Consider the following 27837-nt stretch of genomic DNA (forward strand, 5'->3'; position numbering starts at 1 on the left):
TTATTTTGATTATGAGGCGAAACAAATATTGATTTCATATGGTTATGAGGTTAAGTGATATATGTTGAAACCATTGTGAACATTTAAGCTGTATATATTCTTTAGACCAAGTATATACCAACATTTCAGTATATGTCATGTTTCTGTGTTTTGCCTTTTTCAGTGCATCAATAAAGCATGTTTTCCTGGGGTAAGTATACATTTGTTTTTACATGAAATCATCCTATCCCTGGCTGATTTTATACACCTACATCAACTGTACCATTCAGTACAACTAATATCGGGATTCATTCTAATTCATCAGTTGTCTTGCCGTTTACATCTGAAATATAACCCCACGAGTTGACATCATCTTACAGGGTGTGTGTTAGCTGTAGTCATGTGACAGTAATGTGATTTTGAAACATTTAAAAATATATCATGATAATTAAGACTGGTTAATTAAGTTGATTGAGACGTATACAGTTTATACGCATCAAGTTTACAAACACTGTTACTACTAGCATTTGGTAATATTTTAAAACCAACATGTGTTCACTTCATCTAACTGCCACTTGCGCACTTTTACCTTACAGATATCGGTGGAAAAGAGGTAAGGAATAATGACATTTCTCTTCACGCCAATGTTCTTGCAGTCAGAATCTTTTGTAAAAACCAGTATTTTTAGTAGGCACAACGTATACACAGCGAATGCAGTGAAAGGGAAGTGGTTGCACAATTTGTTTTAATGTATTTCTCTTTACACACAAACCATCAATTTCAGTTTTAAGAACACTCGGCCTGTTGTTAATTCCTTCACTTTTGAGGATTAATTCTAAGGATCGAATCAGTTTTTGAATATGGACACTGCATGTTTATGTTTATAGGACGTTTGATTAATATAAACCAAAAGAAAAGAATCACACCCCTCAGATTAATTTAATTCTTAAACTTGTTATTGTATATGTGCATTGTGACAAATGTTTGCAGTTATTTCATGCTGCAGTCGCCATTGTTTTACACATAATTAAAAAAACCCAGAATACATAACATTAAGCCATAAGCAAGAACCTCGCAAAATATATTGAACCGCAAAAGAAACGTCACCATGGATAGATATACGAGAAACCTTGTTAGTATCCCTTTCAGTAAATGTCCCATTGTCCACTTTGATGTCAGCATCTCTTCCAGTGAAGTGGTCTCTGTCAACATGGCTGTCAGCATCTCTTCCAGCAGATTTGCCTTTGTCCACCTGGCTGTCAACATCTCTTCCAGAAGAGTGGTATCTGTCAACTTTGCTGGTGACATCACTTCCAGAAGAGTGGTATCTGTCAACATGAATGTCAACATCTCTTCCAGAAGAGTGGTCTCTGTCAACTTTGCTGCTGACATCACTTCCAGAAGAGTGGTATCTGTCAACATGAATGTCAGCATCTCTTCCAGTAGAGTGATATCTGTCAACATGGCTGCCAGCATCTCGTCCAGCAGATTTGCCTTTGTCAACATGGCTGTCATCATCTCTTCCAGCAGAGTCGTATTTGTCAACATGGCTGTCATCATCTCTTCCAGCAGAGTCGTATTTGTCAACATGGCTGTCATAATCTCTTCCAGAAGAATGGTATCTGTCTACATGGATATCAGCATCTCTTCGAGAAGAGTGGTATCTTTCAACATGGCTGTCATCATCTCTTCCAGAAGAGTGGTATTTGTCAACATGGCTGTCAGCATCTCTTCCAGAAGAATGGTATCTGTCTACATGGATAGCAGCATCTCTTCGAGAAGAGTGGTATCTTTCAACATGTCTGTCAGCATCTCTTCCAGTGAAGTGGTCTCTGTCAACATGGCTGCCAGCATCTAGTCCAGCAGATTTGCCTTTGTCAACATGGCTGTCATCATCTCTTCCAGCAGAGTCGTATTTGTCAACATGGCTGTCATCATCACTTCCAGGAGGATGGTATTTGTCAACATGGCTGTCAGCATCTCTTCCAGAAGAATGGTATCTGTCTACATGGATATCAGCATCTCTTCGAGAAGAGTGGTATCTTTCAACATGTCTGTCAGCATCTCTTCCAGTGAAATGGTCTCTGTCAACATGGCTGCCAGCATCTCGTCCAGCAGATTTGCCTTTGTCAACATGGCTGTCAGCATCTCTTCCAGTGGAGTGGTCTCTGTCAACATGGCTGTCGACATCTCTTCCAGTAGAGTGGTCTCTGTTAACATGGCTGTCAGCATCTCTTCCAGAAGAGTGGTATCTATCGACATGAATGTCAGCATCTCTTCCAGTAGAGTGGTATCTGTCAACATGGCTGTCAGCTTCTCTTCCAGTGGAGTGGTCTCTGTCAACATGGCTGTCGACATCTCTTCCAGTAGAGTGGTCTCTGTTAACATGGCTGTCAGCATCTCTTCCAGAAGAGTGGTATCTGTCAACATGAATGTCAGCATCTCTTCCAGTAGAGTGGTATCTGTCAACATGGCTGTCAGCATCTCTTCCGGAAGAGTGGTATCTGTCAACATGAATGCCTGCATCTCTTCCAGTAGAGTGGTATCTGTCAACATGAATGTCAGCATCTCTTCCAGAAGAGTGGTATCTGTCAACACGAATGCCGGCATCTCTTCCAGGAGACTGGTGTCTGTCAACATGGCTGTCATCATCTATTCCAGAAGAGTGGTATCTGTCAACATGAATGCCTGCATCTCTTCCTGTAGAGTGGTATCTGTCAACATGAATGTCAGCATCTCTTCCTGTAGAGCGGTATCTGTCAACATGAATGTCAGCATCTCTTCCAGAAGAGTGGTCTCTCTCAACATGGATGTCAGCATCTCTTCCATAAAGGTTGTTTTTGTCAACATGAATGTCAGCATCTCTTCCAGTGAAGTGGTCTCTGTCAACATGGATGTCAGCATCTCTTCCAGAAGAGTGGTATCTGTCAACATGAATGTCAGCATCTCTTCCAGAAGAGTGGTATTTGTCAACATGGCTGTCATCATCTCTTCCAGAAGAGTGGTATTTGTCAACATGACTGTCAGCATCTCTTCCAGAAGAGTGGTATTTGTCAACATGAATGCCAGCATCTCTTCCAGAAGAGTGGTATTTGTCAACATGAATGCCAGCATCTCTTCCAGAAGAGTGGTATTTGTCAACATGGCTACCAGCATCTCTTCCAGAAGAGTGGTATTTGTCAACATGACTGTCAGCATCTCTTCCAGAAGAATGGTATCTGTCTACATGGATATCAGCATCTCTTCGAGAAGAGTGGTATCTTTCAACATGTCTGTCAGCATCTCTTCCAGTGAAGTGGTCTCTGTCAACATGGCTGCCAGCATCTCGTCCAGCAGATTTGCCTTTGTCAACATGGCTGTCAGGATTTCTTCCAGTAGAGCGGCATCTGTCAACATGGCTGTCGACATCTCTTCCAGTAGAGTGGTCTCTGTCAACATGGCTATCAGCATCTCTTCCTGAAGAGTGGTATCTGTCAACATGGCTGTCATCATCTCTTCCAGTAGAGTGGTATCTGTCAACATGAATGCCGGCATCTTTTCCTGTAGAGTGGTATCTGTCAACATGAATGTCAGCATCTCTTCCTGTAGAGTGGTATCTGTCAACATGAATGTCAGCATCTCTTCCAGAAGAGTGGTATCTGTCAACATGAATGCCGGTATCTCTTCCAGTAGAGTGGTGTCTGTCAACATGGCTGTCAGCATTTCTTCCAGAAGAGTGGTATCTGTCAACATGAATGCCGGCATCTCTTCCAGAAGAGTGGTATCTGTCTACATGAATGTCAGCATCTCTTCCAGTAGAGTGGTATCTGTCAACATGAATGTCAGCATCTCTTCCAGTTGAGTGGTATCTGTCAACATGAATGTCAGCATCTCTTCCAGAAGAGTGGTATCTGTCAGCATGGCTGTCAGCATTTCTTCCAGTAGAGCGGCATCTGTCAACATGGCTGTCGACATCTCTTCCTGTAGAGTTGTCTCTGTCAACTTTGCTGGTGACATCACTTCTAGAAGAGTGGTATATGTCAACATGAATGTCAGCATCTCTTCCAGTAGAGTGGTCTCTGTCAACATGGCTGTCAGCATCTCTTCCAGAAGAGTGGTATCTGTCAACATGAATGTCAGCATCTCTTCCAGTAGAGTGGTCTCTGTCAACATGGCTGCCAGCATCTCTTCCAGTCGAGTGGTATTTGTCAACATGAATGTCAGCATCTCTTCCAGTAGAGCGGCATCTGTCAACATGGCTGTCGACATCTCTTCCAGTAGAGCGGTCTCTGTCAACTTTGCTGGTGACATCACTTCCATCAGATTTGCATTTGTCAACTTTGCTGTTAGCATCACTTCCAGGGGAAAGGCCTAGTTGTGATTGATCATCAGTAACCTGCTAATATATTAAACAAAATAATCGTAATAAAATCGTTAAATTCCTGCTATACATTTATCTTACAACGTGGCAACTAGTTTCAATATATATAACCACAGTGTCATCTCTTTTAATTATGTCCCAGTTTACCTTAAATTCATATTCGTTCACAAGGAAATCTCCAAGTCTTTCAAATGTGGACTTGTTGACTTGTGTATCAAGATGTCCGGACGTTATAAAGAGTTTGTCCGTGTACTTAAAGCTTGATACACAATCTGGAGTGAAACCCCGGCCATACCGCTGTGACGTGGCAAAGGCAGTGAAGAGAATAATGTTCCTACAGTTAGAATTACCTGAAATGAAAAGATTAATGCTTATTATATCTTACAATTTAATAAATGCTTAATTATAATTATGTTCAGATTGATATGTTTTCCTACAATTGATGAAAATATCTTATGTACAAAACAATAGACATAAACCCCTCTTCATTTTAACGAAGGACAACAAAACTTTTTTTTCTGACAAAATGAAACAATTAATAATTCATTTGTGTATAATTTTACATTCATTTGACTAAACAACATCATGTATCTTTACAACTCCATCAAATTCATCAACATTTTGTAGATGTAACTACAGGTGGTAAGTCGAAAAGAAAACAATTAATCAACGTATATATCAATATGCACTCTTCAACATAGCAGTCTTCATTCACAACACATCTTATACTTGCCAAGGAAAGGTTGAACCACGCCATCAAATTCATCGTTCGGACTGCCTTGAGGCCGGAATATCACAATGATCGGTGGTGAAACAGTTGGCGACAGCTCTCTGTTTATGTCAACATGAAGTGACAGTTGGTATATGAAAGACTTCTTGAGTTTGTCATCATAAGGTGAGCAAGGCAGAACATGAAGAGGCAGTGGCATATCTGAAACAAATCATAACAAGAAAGCCCCTGATAAACTTACAAGAAAACATACGTCCATATTTAGGTATATAAATGGCATCTCTCTTCTCTGATTTGATCATGAGAATCTTACCAAAAAATGCATTTGATTAGGTTTGATTATTGTAATTGAAGTGTCAGCACCATTCAGATGATCCTGGGTTCTATCCTAAGTTTGTAAACTAGCGAAACTAAGAAATCCTTTCATTTCAATAAAAACAGCCTGCTTTGTATATAAAGAGTACTTTGAGCAGTCAAAAACAACTACTCAATTGATAATAGAGAGAAGCGAACGTACAAGGTTCGTTCATTTGGTTGACGTTTGATAAGAACATAAACACGATGCGATGAGGTGTGGTGAAATGGCGTTTTAAAAAAGAACTCATGACTGGGATTTCGAATTCAGATGTGCCTGATTGAAATGTCAGCACCATACCAGGGATCCTTAGTTAAACGAAAGTGTGTTTCCTTGATTTTAATTAGGCAAACATCTGACGAAAACATAATTACTTTTGATCTCATACCAGCAAAAAGTATTTTTATGAAAAACAATTTACGAACCCAATAAATATATTTATATTAGTATAAATAAATTCTGAACAGAACGGATGTTTCATTTTTACAAATTGTAAAAGTTTTGTTCATTTGCTTGAGGAATGATTAGAACATTACCATGATGAGTGTTGATTATAATAGGTTTAGACGACAGTTTTCCTGCGATGTCAAACCTGACAATACTTATTTACTTTGTGACCTGTTGTCACCAGATAGGCATTTTCCTAAAGTACCTTGAACACGAAGTAAATCTCATCATTTCATTAAAAAAAGCATGTTATAATTCTAAACAATGTTTGAGGAGAACTAAAACGTCATTCAAAATTTCTTATGAAAGAAAAGCGAACGTAAAATGTTCGTTCATCTGCTTCAACTACGATGAGAGTTTATTTTGTTTAGGTGATAGATGAAATGTAATAAAGAACACAACCATTACTTTCAATCTTGTTGAAAAAGCAGTAATCAGGCATCAACTTTGTATTTGAAGTAAGTAATGACATCAAAGCTTTACATGAAAAGCGATAGATGTCACGTTGCTTAGTTGAGAACATCGTGTAAGCAAACGTACACTCACCTGTACCTATTACGGGAGCCAGGCTTCTTAAAATAACCTTGTACGTTCGCTTGGGCCTGTCACAGGGCTATGTGGTTGTCAGCCTGTCAGGCTTTGCACACCACCCAGCTGGAAGGACTCGTCTTGTTTATACCGCCGCCCCGGACATCCTGGTTCAGTGAATGTGTGCACACCAAGCTGTTGGGACGTCTTATTCCTCACAGCCCGCAACGCAACGTAAGTTGACATCACATGAAGTTGATAGATGTGAGACTACCCTGATACGAGTATATGTTTGCAGACTTTAGCTGTTGCTCGTCTTTTTGTTTTCGTTTGTATCTAGGACTGAAGCTCAATCGCAGTTTTTATTTGGAGAAAAATGTCAATTATGGATTGGACAACGAATAAGAAAATGTTATTTTGATTATGAGGCGAAACAAATATTGATTTCATATGGTTATGAGGTTAAGTGATATATGTTGAAACCATTGTGAACATTTAAGCTGTATATATTCTTTAGACCAAGTATATACCAACATTTCAGTATATGTCATGTTTCTGTGTTTTGCCTTTTTCAGTGCATCAATAAAGCATGTTTTCCTGGGGTAAGTATACATTTGTTTTTACATGAAATCATCCTATCCCTGGCTGATTTTATACACCTACATCAACTGTACCATTCAGTACAACTAATATCGGGATTCATTCTAATTCATCAGTTGTCTTGCCGTTTACATCTGAAATATAACCCCACGAGTTGACATCATCTTACAGGGTGTGTGTTAGCTGTAGTCATGTGACAGTAATGTGATTTTGAAACATTTAAAAATATATCATGATAATTAAGACTGGTTAATTAAGTTGATTGAGACGTATACAGTTTATACGCATCAAGTTTACAAACACTGTTACTACTAGCATTTGGTAATATTTTAAAACCAACATGTGTTCACTTCATCTAACTGCCACTTGCGCACTTTTACCTTACAGATATCGGTGGAAAAGAGGTAAGGAATAATGACATTTCTCTTCACGCCAATGTTCTTGCAGTCAGAATCTTTTGTAAAAACCAGTATTTTTAGTAGGCACAACGTATACACAGCGAATGCAGTGAAAGGGAAGTGGTTGCACAATTTGTTTTAATGTATTTCTCTTTACACACAAACCATCAATTTCAGTTTTAAGAACACTCGGCCTGTTGTTAATTCCTTCACTTTTGAGGATTAATTCTAAGGATCGAATCAGTTTTTGAATATGGACACTGCATGTTTATGTTTATAGGACGTTTGATTAATATAAACCAAAAGAAAAGAATCACACCCCTCAGATTAATTTAATTCTTAAACTTGTTATTGTATATGTGCATTGTGACAAATGTTTGCAGTTATTTCATGCTGCAGTCGCCATTGTTTTACACATAATTAAAAAAACCCAGAATACATAACATTAAGCCATAAGCAAGAACCTCGCAAAATATATTGAACCGCAAAAGAAACGTCACCATGTATAGATATACGAGAAACCTTGTTAGTATCCCTTTCAGTAAATGTCCCATTGTCCACTTTGATGTCAGCATCTCTTCCAGTGAAGTGGTCTCTGTCAACATGGCTGTCAGCATCTCTTCCAGCAGATTTGCCTTTGTCCACCTGGCTGTCAACATCTCTTCCAGAAGAGTGGTATCTGTCAACTTTGCTGGTGACATCACTTCCAGAAGAGTGGTATCTGTCAACATGAATGTCAACATCTCTTCCAGAAGAGTGGTCTCTGTCAACTTTGCTGCTGACATCACTTCCAGAAGAGTGGTATCTGTCAACATGAATGTCAGCATCTCTTCCAGTAGAGTGATATCTGTCAACATGGCTGCCAGCATCTCGTCCAGCAGATTTGCCTTTGTCAACATGGCTGTCATCATCTCTTCCAGCAGAGTCGTATTTGTCAACATGGCTGTCATCATCTCTTCCAGCAGAGTCGTATTTGTCAACATGGCTGTCATAATCTCTTCCAGAAGAATGGTATCTGTCTACATGGATATCAGCATCTCTTCGAGAAGAGTGGTATCTTTCAACATGGCTGTCATCATCTCTTCCAGAAGAGTGGTATTTGTCAACATGGCTGTCAGCATCTCTTCCAGAAGAATGGTATCTGTCTACATGGATAGCAGCATCTCTTCGAGAAGAGTGGTATCTTTCAACATGTCTGTCAGCATCTCTTCCAGTGAAGTGGTCTCTGTCAACATGGCTGCCAGCATCTAGTCCAGCAGATTTGCCTTTGTCAACATGGCTGTCATCATCTCTTCCAGCAGAGTCGTATTTGTCAACATGGCTGTCATCATCACTTCCAGGAGAGTGGTATTTGTCAACATGGCTGTCAGCATCTCTTCCAGAAGAATGGTATCTGTCTACATGGATATCAGCATCTCTTCGAGAAGAGTGGTATCTTTCAACATGTCTGTCAGCATCTCTTCCAGTGAAATGGTCTCTGTCAACATGGCTGCCAGCATCTCGTCCAGCAGATTTGCCTTTGTCAACATGGCTGTCAGCATCTCTTCCAGTGGAGTGGTCTCTGTCAACATGGCTGTCGACATCTCTTCCAGTAGAGTGGTCTCTGTTAACATGGCTGTCAGCATCTCTTCCAGAAGAGTGGTATCTATCGACATGAATGTCAGCATCTCTTCCAGTAGAGTGGTATCTGTCAACATGGCTGTCAGCTTCTCTTCCAGTGGAGTGGTCTCTGTCAACATGGCTGTCGACATCTCTTCCAGTAGAGTGGTCTCTGTTAACATGGCTGTCAGCATCTCTTCCAGAAGAGTGGTATCTGTCAACATGAATGTCAGCATCTCTTCCAGTAGAGTGGTATCTGTCAACATGGCTGTCAGCATCTCTTCCGGAAGAGTGGTATCTGTCAACATGAATGCCTGCATCTCTTCCAGTAGAGTGGTATCTGTCAACATGAATGTCAGCATCTCTTCCAGAAGAGTGGTATCTGTCAACACGAATGCCGGCATCTCTTCCAGGAGACTGGTGTCTGTCAACATGGCTGTCATCATCTATTCCAGAAGAGTGGTATCTGTCAACATGAATGCCTGCATCTCTTCCTGTAGAGTGGTATCTGTCAACATGAATGTCAGCATCTCTTCCTGTAGAGCGGTATCTGTCAACATGAATGTCAGCATCTCTTCCAGAAGAGTGGTCTCTCTCAACATGGATGTCAGCATCTCTTCCATAAAGGTTGTTTTTGTCAACATGAATGTCAGCATCTCTTCCAGTGAAGTGGTCTCTGTCAACATGGATGTCAGCATCTCTTCCAGAAGAGTGGTATCTGTCAACATGAATGTCAGCATCTCTTCCAGAAGAGTGGTATTTGTCAACATGGCTGTCATCATCTCTTCCAGAAGAGTGGTATTTGTCAACATGACTGTCAGCATCTCTTCCAGAAGAGTGGTATTTGTCAACATGAATGCCAGCATCTCTTCCAGAAGAGTGGTATTTGTCAACATGAATGCCAGCATCTCTTCCAGAAGAGTGGTATTTGTCAACATGGCTACCAGCATCTCTTCCAGAAGAGTGGTATTTGTCAACATGACTGTCAGCATCTCTTCCAGAAGAATGGTATCTGTCTACATGGATATCAGCATCTCTTCGAGAAGAGTGGTATCTTTCAACATGTCTGTCAGCATCTCTTCCAGTGAAGTGGTCTCTGTCAACATGGCTGCCAGCATCTCGTCCAGCAGATTTGCCTTTGTCAACATGGCTGTCAGGATTTCTTCCAGTAGAGCGGCATCTGTCAACATGGCTGTCGACATCTCTTCCAGTAGAGTGGTCTCTGTCAACATGGCTATCAGCATCTCTTCCTGAAGAGTGGTATCTGTCAACATGGCTGTCATCATCTCTTCCAGTAGAGTGGTATCTGTCAACATGAATGCCGGCATCTCTTCCTGTAGAGTGGTATCTGTCAACATGAATGTCAGCATCTCTTCCTGTAGAGTGGTATCTGTCAACATGAATGTCAGCATCTCTTCCAGAAGAGTGGTATCTGTCAACATGAATGCCGGTATCTCTTCCAGTAGAGTGGTGTCTGTCAACATGGCTGTCAGCATTTCTTCCAGAAGAGTGGTATCTGTCAACATGAATGCCGGCATCTCTTCCAGAAGAGTGGTATCTGTCTACATGAATGTCAGCATCTCTTCCAGTAGAGTGGTATCTGTCAACATGAATGTCAGCATCTCTTCCAGTTGAGTGGTATCTGTCAACATGAATGTCAGCATCTCTTCCAGAAGAGTGGTATCTGTCAGCATGGCTGTCAGCATTTCTTCCAGTAGAGCGGCATCTGTCAACATGGCTGTCGACATCTCTTCCTGTAGAGTTGTCTCTGTCAACTTTGCTGGTGACATCACTTCTAGAAGAGTGGTATATGTCAACATGAATGTCAGCATCTCTTCCAGTAGAGTGGTCTCTGTCAACATGGCTGTCAGCATCTCTTCCAGAAGAGTGGTATCTGTCAACATGAATGTCAGCATCTCTTCCAGTAGAGTGGTCTCTGTCAACATGGCTGCCAGCATCTCTTCCAGTCGAGTGGTATTTGTCAACATGAATGTCAGCATCTCTTCCAGAAGAGTGGTATCTGTCAGCATGGCTGTCAGCATTTCTTCCAGTAGAGCGGCATCTGTCAACATGGCTGTCGACATCTCTTCCTGTAGAGTTGTCTCTGTCAACTTTGCTGGTGACATCACTTCTAGAAGAGTGGTATATGTCAACATGAATGTCAGCATCTCTTCCAGTAGAGTGGTCTCTGTCAACATGGCTGTCAGCATCTCTTCCAGAAGAGTGGTATCTGTCAACATGAATGTCAGCATCTCTTCCAGTAGAGTGGTCTCTGTCAACATGGCTGCCAGCATCTCTTCCAGTCGAGTGGTATTTGTCAACATGAATGTCAGCATCTCTTCCAGTAGAGCGGCATCTGTCAACATGGCTGTCGACATCTCTTCCAGTAGAGCGGTCTCTGTCAACTTTGCTGGTGACATCACTTCCATCAGATTTGCATTTGTCAACTTTGCTGTTAGCATCACTTCCAGGGGAAAGGCCTAGTTGTGATTGATCATCAGTAACCTGCTAATATATTAAACAAAATAATCGTAATAAAATCGTTAAATTCCTGCTATACATTTATCTTACAACGTGGCAACTAGTTTCAATATATATAACCACAGTGTCATCTCTTTTAATTATGTCCCAGTTTACCTTAAATTCATATTCGTTCACAAGGAAATCTCCAAGTCTTTCAAATGTGGACTTGTTGACTTGTGTATCAAGATGTCCGGACGTTATAAAGAGTTTGTCCGTGTACTTAAAGCTTGATACACAATCTGGAGTGAAACCCCGGCCATACCGCTGTGACGTGGCAAAGGCAGTGAAGAGAATAATGTTCCTACAGTTAGAATTACCTGAAATGAAAAGATTAATGCTTATTATATCTTACAATTTAATAAATGCTTAATTATAATTATGTTCAGATTGATATGTTTTCCTACAATTGATGAAAATATCTTATGTACAAAACAATAGACATAAACCCCTCTTCATTTTAACGAAGGACAACAAAACTTTTTTTTCTGACAAAATGAAACAATTAATAATTCATTTGTGTATAATTTTACATTCATTTGACTAAACAACATCATGTATCTTTACAACTCCATCAAATTCATCAACATTTTGTAGATGTAACTACAGGTGGTAAGTCGAAAAGAAAACAATTAATCAACGTATATATCAATATGCACTCTTCAACATAGCAGTCTTCATTCACAACACATCTTATACTTGCCAAGGAAAGGTTGAACCACGCCATCAAATTCATCGTTCGGACTGCCTTGAGGCCGGAATATCACAATGATCGGTGGTGAAACAGTTGGCGACAGCTCTCTGTTTATGTCAACATGAAGTGACAGTTGGTATATGAAAGACTTCTTGAGTTTGTCATCATAAGGTGAGCAAGGCAGAACATGAAGAGGCAGTGGCATATCTGAAACAAATCATAACAAGAAAGCCCCTGATAAACTTACAAGAAAACATACGTCCATATTTAGGTATATAAATGGCATCTCTCTTCTCTGATTTGATCATGAGAATCTTACCAAAAAATGCATTTGATTAGGTTTGATTATTGTAATTGAAGTGTCAGCACCATTCAGATGATCCTGGGTTCTATCCTAAGTTTGTAAACTAGCGAAACTAAGAAATCCTTTCATTTCAATAAAAACAGCCTGCTTTGTATATAAAGAGTACTTTGAGCAGTCAAAAACAACTACTCAATTGATAATAGAGAGAAGCGAACGTACAAGGTTCGTTCATTTGGTTGACGTTTGATAAGAACATAAACACGATGCGATGAGGTGTGGTGAAATGGCGTTTTAAAAAAGAACTCATGACTGGGATTTCGAATTCAGATGTGCCTGATTGAAATGTCAGCACCATACCAGGGATCCTTAGTTAAACGAAAGTGTGTTTCCTTGATTTTAATTAGGCAAACATCTGACGAAAACATAATTACTTTTGATCTCATACCAGCAAAAAGTATTTTTATGAAAAACAATTTACGAACCCAATAAATATATTTATATTAGTATAAATAAATTCTGAACAGAACGGATGTTTCATTTTTACAAATTGTAAAAGTTTTGTTCATTTGCTTGAGGAATGATTAGAACATTACCATGATGAGTGTTGATTATAATAGGTTTAGACGACAGTTTTCCTGCGATGTCAAACCTGACAATACTTATTTACTTTGTGACCTGTTGTCACCAGATAGGCATTTTCCTAAAGTACCTTGAACACGAAGTAAATCTCATCATTTCATTAAAAAAAGCATGTTATAATTCTAAACAATGTTTGAGGAGAACTAAAACGTCATTCAAAATTTCTTATGAAAGAAAAGCGAACGTAAAATGTTCGTTCATCTGCTTCAACTACGATGAGAGTTTATTTTGTTTAGGTGATAGATGAAATGTAATAAAGAACACAACCATTACTTTCAATCTTGTTGAAAAAGCAGTAATCAGGCATCAACTTTGTATTTGAAGTAAGTAATGACATCAAAGCTTTACATGAAAAGCGATAGATGTCACGTTGCTTAGTTGAGAACATCGTGTAAGCAAACGTACACTCACCTGTACCTATTACGGGAGCCAGGCTTCTTAAAATAACCTTGTACGTTCGCTTGGGCCTGTCACAGGGCTATGTGGTTGTCAGCCTGTCAGGCTTTGCACACCACCCAGCTGGAAGGACTCGTCTTGTTTATACCGCCGCCCCGGACATCCTGGTTCAGTGAATGTGTGCACACCAAGCTGTTGGGACGTCTTATTCCTCACAGCCCGCAACGCAACGTAAGTTGACATCACATGAAGTTGATAGATGTGAGACTACCCTGATACGAGTATATGTTTGCAGACTTTAGCTGTTGCTCGTCTTTTTGTTTTCGTTTGTATCTAGGACTGAAGCTCAATCGCAGTTTTTATTTGGAGAAAAATGTCAATTATGGATTGGACAACGAATAAGAAAATGTTATTTTGATTATGAGGCGAAACAAATATTGATTTCATATGGTTATGAGGTTAAGTGATATATGTTGAAACCATTGTGAACATTTAAGCTGTATATATTCTTTAGACCAAGTATATACCAACATTTCAGTATATGTCATGTTTCTGTGTTTTGCCTTTTTCAGTGCATCAATAAAGCATGTTTTCCTGGGGTAAGTATACATTTGTTTTTACATGAAATCATCCTATCCCTGGCTGATTTTATACACCTACATCAACTGTACCATTCAGTACAACTAATATCGGGATTCATTCTAATTCATCAGTTGTCTTGCCGTTTACATCTGAAATATAACCCCACGAGTTGACATCATCTTACAGGGTGTGTGTTAGCTGTAGTCATGTGACAGTAATGTGATTTTGAAACATTTAAAAATATATCATGATAATTAAGACTGGTTAATTAAGTTGATTGAGACGTATACAGTTTATACGCATCAAGTTTACAAACACTGTTACTACTAGCATTTGGTAATATTTTAAAACCAACATGTGTTCACTTCATCTAACTGCCACTTGCGCACTTTTACCTTACAGATATCGGTGGAAAAGAGGTAAGGAATAATGACATTTCTCTTCACGCCAATGTTCTTGCAGTCAGAATCTTTTGTAAAAACCAGTATTTTTAGTAGGCACAACGTATACACAGCGAATGCAGTGAAAGGGAAGTGGTTGCACAATTTGTTTTAATGTATTTCTCTTTACACACAAACCATCAATTTCAGTTTTAAGAACACTCGGCCTGTTGTTAATTCCTTCACTTTTGAGGATTAATTCTAAGGATCGAATCAGTTTTTGAATATGGACACTGCATGTTTATGTTTATAGGACGTTTGATTAATATAAACCAAAAGAAAAGAATCACACCCCTCAGATTAATTTAATTCTTAAACTTGTTATTGTATATGTGCATTGTGACAAATGTTTGCAGTTATTTCATGCTGCAGTCGCCATTGTTTTACACATAATTAAAAAAACCCAGAATACATAACATTAAGCCATAAGCAAGAACCTCGCAAAATATATTGAACCGCAAAAGAAACGTCACCATGGATAGATATACGAGAAACCTTGTTTGTCCAAACCCTGTTAACATACTTTGAGACATATTAAAAAGATGAAACTGATCATCAAGGTAGAAATTAAAGTGTCAAATGTTCTTAAAGTGAAACACAACACTAGTCTCTGAGAAAATGGCATCACAAGTCCGTATCTCGTGTGTCCGCCATGTGCACTGAGGACTGCCGTGCAACATCGATACATGGAATGGATGAGGCGGTTGATGAAGGCCATAGGCACTTGAACCAACGCTCTGAGGAACGCCTGTCGCAGTACATCTGCAGTTGTCGGCCTTGGTCGGACGTCATTCAGCTGCCTTTGAATCTCGTCCCACAGATGCTGTATGGGATTTAAATCGGGACTCTGGGCAGGCCACTGCGTGGTTCTGATGCAGTTCTGCTGGAGGAAATCTCTTGTTGCTCTCGCACTATGGGCATGGGCGTTATCAGGCTGAAACTCGTGGTTGTGGCGACGTGCCAAAGAAGTATGGCGTGTGGTCTCAAGACTTGATCAATGTACCGAGCTGCTGTGACACCATTGCCTTGCAAGACCAATTCCACCCTACACCATGATGCTCGGACCACCCCATGAGTCTCTCTCAACAACACACGCATCCGATTAACGTTCCCCACTGCGTCGACAGACTCTGCCATCTGCTGTTGAGATACCGTAACGGTTGTCGTCTGAAGATTCTTCTCCACTGTTGTGGCCTGTGACAGTGGAGGTGTCTGTTCGTCAATCGTTGACGCACGGTGTCCGCACCTATGTGTCGCTGGTGTGTCCTCATGGTCTGTGGAGCAGATTCCGCGCCAGTAACTAAGTGATCTTGAAGATCTCACGATCCTGACGTCAGATGATGACCCTTCGGTCATCTGTAGTGTTTGTGGTCTGGTACCGTTGCTGGAGTTTGTATGTGGTCCTTACGACGACTTGAAATGCATTTGCCACTTGCAGGGCGGTTTGTCCAGCTTGCAGTAATTCAAAGGCTTGGTGTCGCTGATTTCTTATCATTCTTGGCATATTTTAGCAGAATTCAATAACGAATGAATGTTATCCGATCTGGGTGTTTTTTTATAGGGCACGAAATGGGGCAATGCATGTGCATTTAAATTTGCATGGAACTCACGTGCATCAGGTTACCATGGCCGTTGCCGTGATGCGATCGGTTTTATTATCACCTGCTTTGTTTTTTTATCATCAAATTTCATTTTTTCGGACAAGGTAATGTTAAATTTTAGAAACTTGGTAAAAAATTTCCGAGATATTTAAATGACATCATTTCATGCAATGTTACGTGTGGTGACGTTTCTTTTGCGGTTCAGTATATAACAATGAATGATGATAATTAAGGAAAACAACAATACAATACGTGACGATTCCGGGGTAGAATAGGCATATGCAGCATATATCTGTGCAAACTAAACTGCTGATCATGCATTCCACGTGATTCAAGTAACATGTATCAGTTTGGTCATGAATTTTGAGCCAAAAGTAAAGTTGATCAAAATTTATGAAGAATTATGATTTGAGCAAAATTGTTAATTCAACAACACACTGTTCAGTAAAATGAAGAGTACTGGGGTTATAATAGGTCAAAATCAGGGCATGATTGAATGGCATAGAACATCCCTTAGGCAACGAGTGATGTAATTGAACTTTCAATATTAGATTAATCATATGCCACCATGCTAGCTAGAATAATGGTTACTCTGGTGTATAACATTAAAACAGAGAGCGCAGAAAGATGAGGCACTGAGAGCCGAAAGCAGGCGAGCGGACGATGAAAGGGAACGTGCAGAAAGAGAAAGGAAAGATGCTAATCAAGCAAAGGAAAAAGCATATATAAGTGCATCAAAAGCTAAAGATGCCGAAGAACGAGCCCTAAAGGAGAGCCAAAGAGCAAATGAAGAGAAGGAACAGGCAGAAAGGGAAAGGAAGGCTGCTGCTAAAGCAAAGGTAGAAGCAGCTACAAGCGCAATAAGAGCTGAACAAGAAAGGAAGGCTGCTGCTAAAGCAAAGGAAGAAGCAGCTGCAAGCACAATAAGAGCTGAACAAGAAAGGAAGGCTGCTGCTCAAGCAAAGGAAGAAGCAGCTGCAAGCACAATAAGAGCTGAACAAGAAAGGAAGGCTGCTGCTCAAGCAAAGGAAGAAGCAGTTACAAACGCAAGAAGAGCTGAACAAGCTAAAGAACAAGCTCAAACAGAAAAACGAAGAGCACTTGAGGCACATGAAATTGCAAAGGAGGAGAGAGAGAGCAGAAGAGGCAAGAGCACATGCAGAAGATGAAGCCAAGAAATCAGAGGAGATGAGACAAAAGAAGGAATCTGCTGAGCAAGAAAAGCAACGCCTTCTGGATGAGAAAGATGAAAAGCAGAGGAGGGATGAAAGTTTCATGGTAAGTGTGAAATAATAACTATTTGTATCTTCAAATACCTGAACAGATATCCGACAGGTCAACGCACAAGAAACCTCTCGCAGGTCACAAAAAGAGCAGTTTTTAAAAAGATGCCCTAGGTGCGGGATTTTTTAGATGTTTAACATAGTGTCCAAGATTATTTCACATATATAGCGACGTGCATGCACGTGTGTGTGTAGCTGCTTGTACTAATCCTAACTAGTGCCGATTATATGGTGCTGTCCAAATGTGATACCATGCCACAGTTTGATATGATTACTCCTTTCAGACACAAGCAAACCAGCCCATGTTTTAGCCCCTTAATTATTTGCGATGAATACAAATTATAAACCGCTTTTCATAATCATATAAGGTTCTGAGATCACTGATTTAAATTTGCTTGTGTTAATTGTCTGTGAAGTTAATATTGTTATCTTGTTTATCTGTAAGAATTGATTTCAAACCTGTTTTTTGGTTCATGGAGATATAAATGTAAGTCTCATAGTCATTGTTCAGATCGTGTAAACCCTTTTATGCTATGCGGGCATTGTACATTGCTTTTCTACGTTTTTGTCTCCATAAAATATATTGTCGTATTTTTGGGAAAATAAAACGACTCAACCTATGAAATCATATATCATATTTTAAACTATAAGCAAATATAGGGATTAAATTATTATGAGAAAAATAAAGTACAGAAACAGCTGGCTTGATCTAAAAATATCGTAATCTTAGCTCATCCATTTTCATAAGGTTTTATTAATGTTTTTTTACTGCCAAGATTAACGTTTTAAAGATGGCTACAAGATATTACATTAATGTTATCATCATGTATTTAAGACATTGTTGACACAAGCAAATATGCCAACCGATAGAAATAGGGTGTGAAACAGAACCAGCAGAAACATCACACAACGTTTTTAGTCATACAGTTTGCTTTCAGATAGTCGTAGGAATAGAATTGACATTCCGTCAGGAAATTAAGGCAACACTATATTCAGTATTACTTTAGTCATTCCTAAATAAACTAAAATCACCAGAAAGTAACTTAAGTACTATGCTGCTGTGTATCATCTAGATTGTGTTTTTTTAATATATATTTACAAAGATAATCTTTACTCGCTAGAATAAATGTCAAATGGAAATAAAGCTGACATGTGTAAGCCAACCTGTACATGCTTTTTCCAGTAGCTGTTTACAGATAGTGATAAAGCAACTACAGTCCAAACATGTTTTGCTTAGGTGTGAGAGAGCGTTAACCTCTTGGATGCCAGATTATACATGTTCCTCCATTTCCACCCTCACGAATAAACTTCAAAATACAATACGCTCACAGATACACTTCACTGTTTAGAATAATGTGGGGAATTCCCACCCTTGCTCCCCACCCGACATCAAGGTTACAGGGATGTTATACTCCAGAAATAGAGACATGATTAGCTGATGTTATTAGAAGGAGAAATGTCAGGCTGGTTCGGCACATGGCATTTTCTTATAAAAACACAGAATTCAGGGGTCTGTATCACCAGATTGGCCCATGAGCCACCGCCTTCTGGCAAAATTCTGAACAAATTTGTTTCACTATGACCACGAGAAAACTTACATCCTCGTCTCAGCTGGTATTTCAAACTTGGCTGCCATACTCTTAGACCATTGATCAAAATATATATTAGTATGGCCAGTCCATTAAAAACTGGACTTGTATTTACAACTAGGTATGTATACATGTATATTTAAGGACATACGTGATAGTTTATTTCCAGTAGTTTCAAATGCCATCCCATTTTACTAAAGGAAAAGTTTGAAATAGATACTGATTGGAGGTCAGTAATGGAAGTAATGGAATTATTTGTCATATTAGGTTGGTTAGTTGGTTTGTTGTTTAACGCAACACTTAGCAATAGTCCAGATATATGACGGTGGTCTGTAAATAATCGAGTCTTGACCAGACAACCCAGTGACTGACATCATGTGCATCGACCCACGCAATTGGATGCCTATCACGACAAGCATAGTCGCCCTTTAACCGCAAGCATGGGTTGCTGAAGACCCTTTCTACCCCGGATCTTCACGGGTCGTCATAAAAGAAAAAAAAATCTTGGTATTGAACTTCGAAAGTTTAACCAGCAAAATGTTAAATATATATGTTTTTTCAGTTATAATGCCTTTCCTATTTTGCAATAGCTAAACTACAGCTTGGGAGGGAAAATTTACAAGTAAAAATGGTGAAAAAAGAACCACAAGAATGCTTTGATTTTGCTGTTAGACAAATATTCATTTTTTGATATATCTATTTCATACTAAGGATACAAAACAAAGTAATTACTACTATGTCACTGAGTGAAGTATTTGATAATTTAGATAAAGCAAAATGAAAAAAAAACATAAATAAAACTACATAAAACATCAAAACGAAATCACATTTACACTGAAAACAGTTTGTCTTCCCGAAATCGATTATCTATATATTGTGTGTAGATCTAATTACTTGTACTGTTGATGTTATGAATTGAACCATTCGAGATTCTAATAGATATGAAGCAACCATATTAAAAGTGTAGGTTGTTTAATATATGATCCATGTCAACATACCAAAATTGGAAAACTGCGCCAAATATTGTAATAGTGTTAGTCAAATGATAGGCGGTCTCATTTACTCGTCTGTCGCCGTAGACATTTTCCAATCGTGATGTACTAGATATACTTTCTAGTTCCATCAAGGAGAATATTGTTATTTGAAAAATTAAACCAACTGTATCCATTATACTGCAACAACATTAGATCATGTGACTGTCTGTAAGCCTATTCGAATAAAATAGCAGATTGTAACGAAAAAAACAAACTCTTGGCTTACAGTTCAGATAACTTATCAAATAGGAGTTGAAGACTTGCAATATATTATTATACGTTCATCAATAATTTGTAAATCTAATATTAATTAGATCCATGCAGAATGTTGGAAATACGAGCTGTCAGGTTTTGATAATATATATTCAATTTTCTGTGGAGATTAGTAATGTGTATTTGATGATATATATGCATACACAATTGGTTATCAATTATCTTGTACAATCACAGCATGTACCATGTACATTAGACTCACAGAAAAATACTATTTCAGCAAACCAATCATAGCGCCATAATCACAGTTTCAATGAAAGGAAAACAAATCGAAATCGAACTTTACAGCACATCGTATCCATAAGCGGGTAACCAAAACGCATAAAGCTATTGCTGTCATCATTGTAGAAGCTATGTTGATGTTTTCAGTAGTTTTATTTGTTACGAGTGGAAGTGGAACGAAGGGATACACTCAAAATCCATTCGCACAATTAAAGGATCGCACAACAATTAAGACAGATATTTATTAACAATGAATGATAGATCACCAATATAGCTAAGTTTACTATGGGAGAATTAGGCTTGGGCTACCATGTACAAATAATATCACCATCAAAGGGCTCCAGCAAATTGTATACTTATATAGTCAGCCTGATTTCCATGTTTGATTGTTCACTCCACTCCTTGTTCCACGAAAACACATATATCATAGTTCAACATAAGCTCACAATGCAAGTTTTCCAAGGCACACATTTGCAAATATCAGCATGATTTCTAGTTTAGTTTCACAAGCCACGACATGGGATACAATCAAACTACCACATGTGAAACCGGCCTTGACACAATATTTTTTAACAATATGGCGTCGACTCACGTTAGATGTTTTGTCTACACTTTTTCGTTAAAACGTGAAGCAGCTAGGTCAAGTCATTCCCACGGCCAGGTAGTTTGAGCAATCTCACATGACTGACTCTTGGTCATTTCATATGAACAAAGTAGCAGTTTTTTGTCTAAACGGGCCAGCATGTAGGGCAACCGGTAAACAAGAAATCGCGTCACAGATATGATGCGAACGTGCGCTGTCGATCACTTGGACCAATCGGATTCCTCCTCTCGTATCACTTGCGTTTGCCTCACACACAAAGGTGGCGTCGAGTCAGGACGATCTGATCGATAAATAAGATCTATATTGTGACAACACGGATTTGACATCTCGAAATGCATCAAATCACGTGAGCACCTTGATTAAAAACATGAAAGGATTTGGAAAATATCTGCTGACAACGAATTGGCGATGCACGACAGTTTACCAACCGGATGCGCGATTTCGATTGGACTATGCATAGACTCGTTAGTCCAGACAAAACGTAACTCCATAATACCAGCCTATTTCGGCAAGGGTGGAAACTGGACTTTTATAGTCAGTTAATTCTTTTGCCTCGGGAAGATGCGTTTGTGGCAACTGGCGACATAATGCTGTGGTTGGTTTGGGGTCAGAAGTATATATTTTAAATACCTGCTCCAGGTGTATTCAATTTTGTTTTATTTAAGGAAATTGAATATTGGCAAAACCAGAGAAAGAAGATTCACACAATCAATAATTTTGATTAAAGCGTTGATTAAAGTGTATAAGGTTTCTAACTAACATATTTAAATCTTATCAGAATTGTGTCTTGAACTTTCTTTCTTGAACGGTTACATGCCTGAACGCTGTAGACATAGTGTTCATTACCATGTCTGCCGTTTAGTTTGTTTTGTGCAGTACAAACCTACAGAGAGAGACAGTGTCAGACTATTTGCCATATGTATCTTGTTAACAGTTAGTTGGCCCATAAAACAAAGCAAAAATAAAACATTCTGGTTCTGAAGAGTGCGCAGACTATTGCCAACAGCATCCCAAATGTGTTCGATGGGATTGAGGTCGGGAGACCTTGACGGCCAGTCCATGACGTTGACTTCCGCATTCTGAAGGAAATTCCTTGTCAAAATTGCTGTGTGGGGTCTGGCATTGTCGTGTTGGAAGTTCAAACCGGGTCCATGTGCTGCCATAAAAGGCAGAAGTTCTGGAGCAAGTACCTGGTCGCGGTAAGCAGCAGCGTTCAGGTTGCCATGGATGACAAGAAGCCTGGAACGTGCATTGCCACAGAAAGCACCCCACACCATGATACTTCCGCCTCGAAATCTGTCAACTTCCTGTAAAAAACATTGGGCGTAACGTTCATGACGGCGCCTCCGCACCCTCGCCCTACCATCAGCAAATCTAAGATTAAATCGGGATTCATCACAGAAGATGACTTGATTCCAATTCCTCTGAGTCCATCGTAAGTGTCGCTGTGCCCACAACTGACGTTGACGTCTGTGTCAGAATCGGCCCGCAGTATGGCCATCGTGCTTGAAGGTGAGAAGTTCCCAGACGGTTTCGAACAGTTTGCGCACTCAGTCTACCCCTAAACAGTTCATTTCAGGTTGATGTAGCCGTCAAAAATCGGTTACAGAGGTGACGTAGGACAATCTGACGATTCTCTGCATGTGACGTCACACGTGGTCGACCTGGCCGTTCATTAGCACATTTGAAAGGCGTGGCATGATAAATGGCTGTAAAGACTTTTGTTTTCTTGTGTTTTTCTTTTTTTGTTAATGAATGCTAACAAGTATGGCTGAAAACACGTGCGGTATTATGGTCACCTGACCAGTTCCACGTGAAAAACCACTTTGGCCACTATAGTACTGTACACATGATTTTGATCGACTCACCTGCACACAAACGAGTGTTATCCGAAGACAACACGTGGCCATTACTGTTCAAATACCCAAAAAGTGCCCACAATGATAACTGGTAAAAATGTTAAAACTTTAGGATTGTGAAGTTATTAATTCTGTTAAAGGGAAAGTGTACACGCAAAAATTACTTTCTTTCTTTTTCTAAACAAAACGCTATTTTAGAATTAGTTATTATCTGTGTTTGAAAATATACACTCATTTTTTTCACAGTGAAAGTAGGAAGCTCACAATAGTGTGAAAATGATATGCCGTTATGAGGCCTTCGTTTTTCGAGCTAAACAGGCCTGAGTTATCTCCCTTAGATAATGACGTAATTGGTGCCAATTCAACTGGGTCCCTGTCTATTCTGAATGCAAAAGATATCAAGTACAAGTTTTAGGTAAAACAACATGGCCTACGACACACTCCGGCGCAGTGGTGACTCAGTATAACACTATGCTGGCTGGCATCTGAGACGCTAGAATCACACACCTGTACCTACACCACGTGAAGCGGCTCTAACAAAGCATGATGACGTCATAATGTTTATCAATTGGCACCAATGACGTCATATTGCAAGGGGCATAAGCCATGGTGTTTTTGTTATGGAACTAGAACACTTGGTAAATGTGAAAAATATAAATCGTTTTAATGCAAAACATATGTTGATTAATTGTGATATTTTTATATTTTTGTCTATGACACTTCTAGGTTAACACTTTTATTGTGGAAAAAGCACAAGAAAATTAGGTTCATTTCCGTGTGAACTTGCCCTTTAAGTATATAAAGAGTACAAAGTAAATGCCATGTGCAAGGTAAGGCAGGTTGCAACAGCTTAAATGTTAGTATTAATCCTGACTAAAAGAGTAGATCCTCCAGTCGCTTTATTACCCGGAAAAGAACATGAATGATGACAATTGTAACGCCTCAGGTCATATGTATCTGTGTGTTAAAGATACGTTTTTTGAAGACAAAGTCTTATGGTTTAAACTCTTGAACTGATAATTGCCTTTCATCAAGCGTCCTTCTAAGTCCTCTGCAATCAAATTAACCGATTGAGTTATGAGGGATTCTTGCGTGAATTGTGAGAGCGTCCTAATTGTGACAGCTATGACAGGGTTTAGAACAATGGCCAAACTTGTGACATGTATCACATCGGAGTGGAAAGGAGACACCTTTCTGGCGCCTTGCCAAATGTATTCCCATTCACTTTTTGAAGTGTGATCATGTTTATATATGTGCACGATATTTAATCTTGATTCTTAATTTTCAGAAGTTTGCATGGGGACCAAAGAAGAAAAATAGAGGGACATCAAAAGGAGTAGATCATGCATCAATGGTGTGTTCTTCTAAGCAACAAAAGATAGAAATAAAACTCTCGCAGAGAGCTGAACAGCTGTAGCTGACATACATTCTACTCAACAGTTGCTAAGGATCACAACTTTGTTGAAATAGCCAGAGACAATATTGCATGAAGACATGTTAATAAACAAAAGTCTGTTGTCATTTGCCACACATTTGATAAATGATAGTATCTGACGAAAACTAAAACATAAAAAAATCATGAAAAGAGATTCATTGTCCAAAACAAAAGAATTGTCAGTAGCGCTATGTGATCCATGTAAATCAATCACAACCTAGTACTGTCACAATATGGTTCTGAATAGTTGCCAAGGGAAGATTGTACCTCCCTTCATTTAGAACCTTGCCAAGGTTTTGTAGAGAACAAAAGGACTTCATGGTAGGAAGATCAGTAACTCATTCCACATGTCTTTGACACAGTTAGGGCATGGTGATTGGGCTGGCCACTCCATCCGGATAATGATCTTTGTGCTCTAAGTAGGCATCAAAGACGCTGGCTCTATGAGTTCGTGCATTATCGTCTATGAGGATTAAGTCCAGTTCGGTTGCACCATCATACGGTTTCACGTACACACCCAGAATTTGAACCCTGTTGTGCACACCTAAAATCGTACCTAGTTGTAGGACATGGAGATATATTTTCCCTTGTCGATGGCACCTTCGAACACAACGATCTGTGATTGAGGGGATTACACACTGTCCGGGAAGAAACATTAATGTCAATGGTATTCCGCAGATGTGGTGGGAGTCAATAAACGATTAAGTCATGCTCTAATCAGAAAAAAACCTGCCTTCCCACTGAGTTTCGGAACGTGGTCGACCACCTGCATGTCACTTCTGGCATCAAGACCATGCCCAGCTGATCACAATTTGGCATGTGTCTTTCAGTTTTTGCAATCCTCAGTTATTGTGCCCTCTGATAACGATTCTGATTTTCATGAACCTGATTCACATCGTGCACATGACTGCATGCCTCCATCCGTTCATCCTGAAATTGAGGTCCTTTAGGGGTCACGCATGAATTGTGTACTGGTATATAGAGGTTATCACGTGATTGAGGAATAAACATTGTGTTTAGCGAACCTTGGTGAGCTGAATGCATTGTGTTTATTCCTAATACAGGATATTTACCATCCCCCAAAACACAAACGTGATAACCTCTTTATCGTATTATGTGATTCTTTAATTCTGTGCTTCAAAATCGCTTTACCTCTCTCACATACATAACCGAAACATAGTGAGTTTTCCTGGAATGCGCGCATTAATATTTATGACGTCACAGGGTAAGTGATGTCAGTCGGACAGTGACAGTAGCCAATATAAATCCAACTGAAATCTGTTTCTTATACAGTGACGAAGCAACATATACGCAAAACAAGAATTGTTTTTATTTGCCTTTCGCTGCAATCCATCGGTCCTTCTGCTAGAGTAACTTCCCTTTGTCAAAGGGAAGCTACTCTAACCCTAGTCTGAGACGTCACGGCCACGATCAGATGTTGTTGACAGTCGGTCTGTCCTGTCATAACGTTAAGAAGTGTAGTCAGATGTACACACAGCGACAAAACGAAACAAGGTAACAATTCAAATATATTTCGCCAAATCCAACTGTTTTAATTTGGGGAGAAGGTTTCAAGCCGCAGAGGTCTACAAGCACAGATATGACTACTGATCCCGCTTGGCTAGGCCTCGAGCCCTCGCAAAATTGTTTTGAAATTTATATCTCTAAAGTGGCCCAAACTTATAAAATGCCTTAGCTACGTCACAGTTAGACACTGATTTTCAGTATATTAGACTTTTGATAATGAAAGCAATTATCCCTGTAGTTTATCCAGATTCCCGGTGGTTAGTTCTGACTCGATTGGCAAATGACCAGGGCGATGCCATGTTTGTTTATAAACAGTGACCTTTGATATTTGCATCTCTATCCGCATATGACCCCAACAGATATCGTTTTTATCTATTGGCTTTATCTTGCCGATAAACCTACCCATTATATGATAAATATCTTTATTTATTATCATATCACCAAAACTGTGTCATTAGCAAAAGTATTTCATATTGAATAGATGTATCTTTATTGCTTTCATTTGTTTACTATTCTGCAGGAGGTAAAACGACTCTGCGAGAAATTTTATAAACTCAACAAAGACAAGGAAGGGAAGGTTTTATGTGGGAAGATCCTGATATTTGGTCCAAGTGGTGCTGGAAAGTCCTCCTTCTGCAATGGCTTGAGATCAGCACTGATGGATTATGACACACCTGCCAACTACTATGCTGTCGGTTTGCGCGATGGGACACTAACAAAAAATGTATGTTCTCTCTGGAACAAATCTTGAATAATTCTCCTCACTGTTTATTAGATAGTTTTCCATTTATTATGCTATTTCCTAATTAAAGAAAAACTACCGTGTCGTCATCGTTATAATGGTCTCTTATGATTCAAGTAGTTTCGTTACCTCTGATAGCTTTATACTCACCAGATATCATAAGATTAGGTCATCAATACATTCTGGTAGCCTGTTACATCGTTGAGAAGTCTTTACCTCAATAAGAACTTTTCTTAAAACGTGTCCTGAACTAGAATCCATACACCCCACCTGAGATTACATTGATGATTCTTACATAGCTCCGTGACCATTGTTATCATGAGATATTTGAGTTGTATGTGTAAAATTGACTGCGTGTCAGTTGAGTCCACTACATTTCTAAACATAACCTCTGAGCTGAGCTTAATCCTACAGCACAAAGCTTCATTTTCCAGTTTCAGGCTGTACGATATGGACATCACTGGATTATTGACATGCCAGGAATATTTGAATCCAGTCTTTTGAAAACGGAGAATATTGAAGCCATTGCATCTGGCAGGGTTCGCGTTGATGCCGAGGTAAGCACTGCATAGTACCACCATATAAATATATATTAGATATGGCCCAAATATATCTTGACGCAGGTAACATAATCAGCATGCACAATCTATTGAGATATATATCCATTTGTTTGCTTCAAGATAACAGAAACCCTTGATGTGAAAGGCAACAAACAATAGGCACAAAGGGATGTGTCATGTGTTGTTCTGGTTCTCCATCATGGCATCACTCTGGGTGAAGAACTGAAGCGCCAGCTAGATGTTATCATACAATTAGGCGGACGTGGTGGTAAGTTTAGACTTATGATAGAACTTCCTATTGACAAGGTCACGCAACTTCAGGGTGTTTATTGCGATATACAAAAGAGCTTTGTACTGATTACATGCCTGTGGTGATCAAATGTATCGTGTTTCAGCTCTGTCCTACCACCTGGTGCTGACTCACCTGGATGAGTGTGACCCGCAGTTCAAGGACCCGGATAACATCCCCAACCTGTACACATCCCCTCTAGTACAGGAAGCTGTGAAGAACATGTCAGAACAAACTGGCATTCCAGG

The 27837-nt window shown here is 39.4% G+C and overlaps 3 protein-coding genes across 3 annotated transcripts; 1 reads left to right on the forward strand and 2 right to left on the reverse strand.

Annotated features, from left to right (window-relative positions):
• Nucleotides 1–287: 287 nt before the first annotated feature.
• LOC125372504 lies at nucleotides 288–7916 on the reverse strand. Its single transcript, XM_048382750.1, has 5 exons — nucleotides 6418–7916; nucleotides 5073–5270; nucleotides 4487–4689; nucleotides 1087–4357; nucleotides 288–322 (listed from the first exon to the last, which is right to left on the reverse strand). The coding sequence occupies exons 2-5, from the start codon at nucleotides 5266–5268 to the stop codon at nucleotides 288–290; spliced, it is 3705 nt and encodes a 1234-aa protein (XP_048238707.1). The 5' UTR covers nucleotides 5269–5270; nucleotides 6418–7916.
• Nucleotides 7099–14098, reverse strand: LOC125372505. Its single transcript, XM_048382751.1, has 5 exons — nucleotides 13565–14098; nucleotides 12220–12417; nucleotides 11634–11836; nucleotides 7913–11504; nucleotides 7099–7133 (listed from the first exon to the last, which is right to left on the reverse strand). Exons 2-5 carry the CDS (start codon nucleotides 12413–12415, stop codon nucleotides 7099–7101), a joined length of 4026 nt encoding a protein of 1341 aa, XP_048238708.1. The 5' UTR covers nucleotides 12416–12417; nucleotides 13565–14098.
• LOC124128343 (DNA ligase 1-like) lies at nucleotides 13634–27837 on the forward strand. Its single transcript, XM_048382752.1, has 8 exons — nucleotides 13634–13780; nucleotides 16787–17011; nucleotides 17166–17450; nucleotides 24325–24390; nucleotides 26519–26722; nucleotides 27175–27297; nucleotides 27421–27568; nucleotides 27696–27837. The coding sequence occupies exons 1-7, from the start codon at nucleotides 13634–13636 to the stop codon at nucleotides 27457–27459; spliced, it is 1089 nt and encodes a 362-aa protein (XP_048238709.1). The 3' UTR covers nucleotides 27460–27568; nucleotides 27696–27837.

Source organism: Haliotis rufescens, unplaced genomic scaffold (assembly GCF_023055435.1).
Source record: "Haliotis rufescens isolate VD_foot unplaced genomic scaffold, xgHalRufe1.0.p SCAF_41, whole genome shotgun sequence".
NCBI lineage: Eukaryota > Metazoa > Mollusca > Gastropoda > Lepetellida > Haliotidae > Haliotis > Haliotis rufescens.

Bases quoted from the DNA above. Each gene is read 5' to 3' on its own strand.
- LOC125372505 (XM_048382751.1), bottom strand. From the start codon at position 12,415: ATGCCACTGCCTCTTCATGTTCTGCCTTGCTCACCTTATGATGACAAA. The intron at 11,837-12,219 runs GCAAGTATAAGA...TTTTCATTTCAG, and splicing joins CGTGGTTCAACCTTTCCTTG to GTAATTCTAACTGTAGGAAC. The intron at 7,134-7,912 runs GTATATCTATAC...GTTATATTTCAG, and splicing joins GGATACTAACAAGGTTTCTC to ATGTAAACGGCAAGACAACT.
- LOC124128343 (XM_048382752.1), top strand. From the start codon at position 13,634: ATGTGGTTGTCAGCCTGTCAGGCTTTGCACACCACCCAGCTGGAAGGA. The intron at 17,451-24,324 runs GTAAGTGTGAAA...CTTAATTTTCAG, and splicing joins GGAGGGATGAAAGTTTCATG to AAGTTTGCATGGGGACCAAA. The intron at 24,391-26,518 runs GTGTGTTCTTCT...ACTATTCTGCAG, and splicing joins GAGTAGATCATGCATCAATG to GAGGTAAAACGACTCTGCGA.
- LOC125372504 (XM_048382750.1), bottom strand. From the start codon at position 5,268: ATGCCACTGCCTCTTCATGTTCTGCCTTGCTCACCTTATGATGACAAA. The intron at 4,690-5,072 runs GCAAGTATAAGA...TTTTCATTTCAG, and splicing joins CGTGGTTCAACCTTTCCTTG to GTAATTCTAACTGTAGGAAC. The intron at 4,358-4,486 runs GTAAACTGGGAC...TTAATATATTAG, and splicing joins TGAACGAATATGAATTTAAG to CAGGTTACTGATGATCAATC.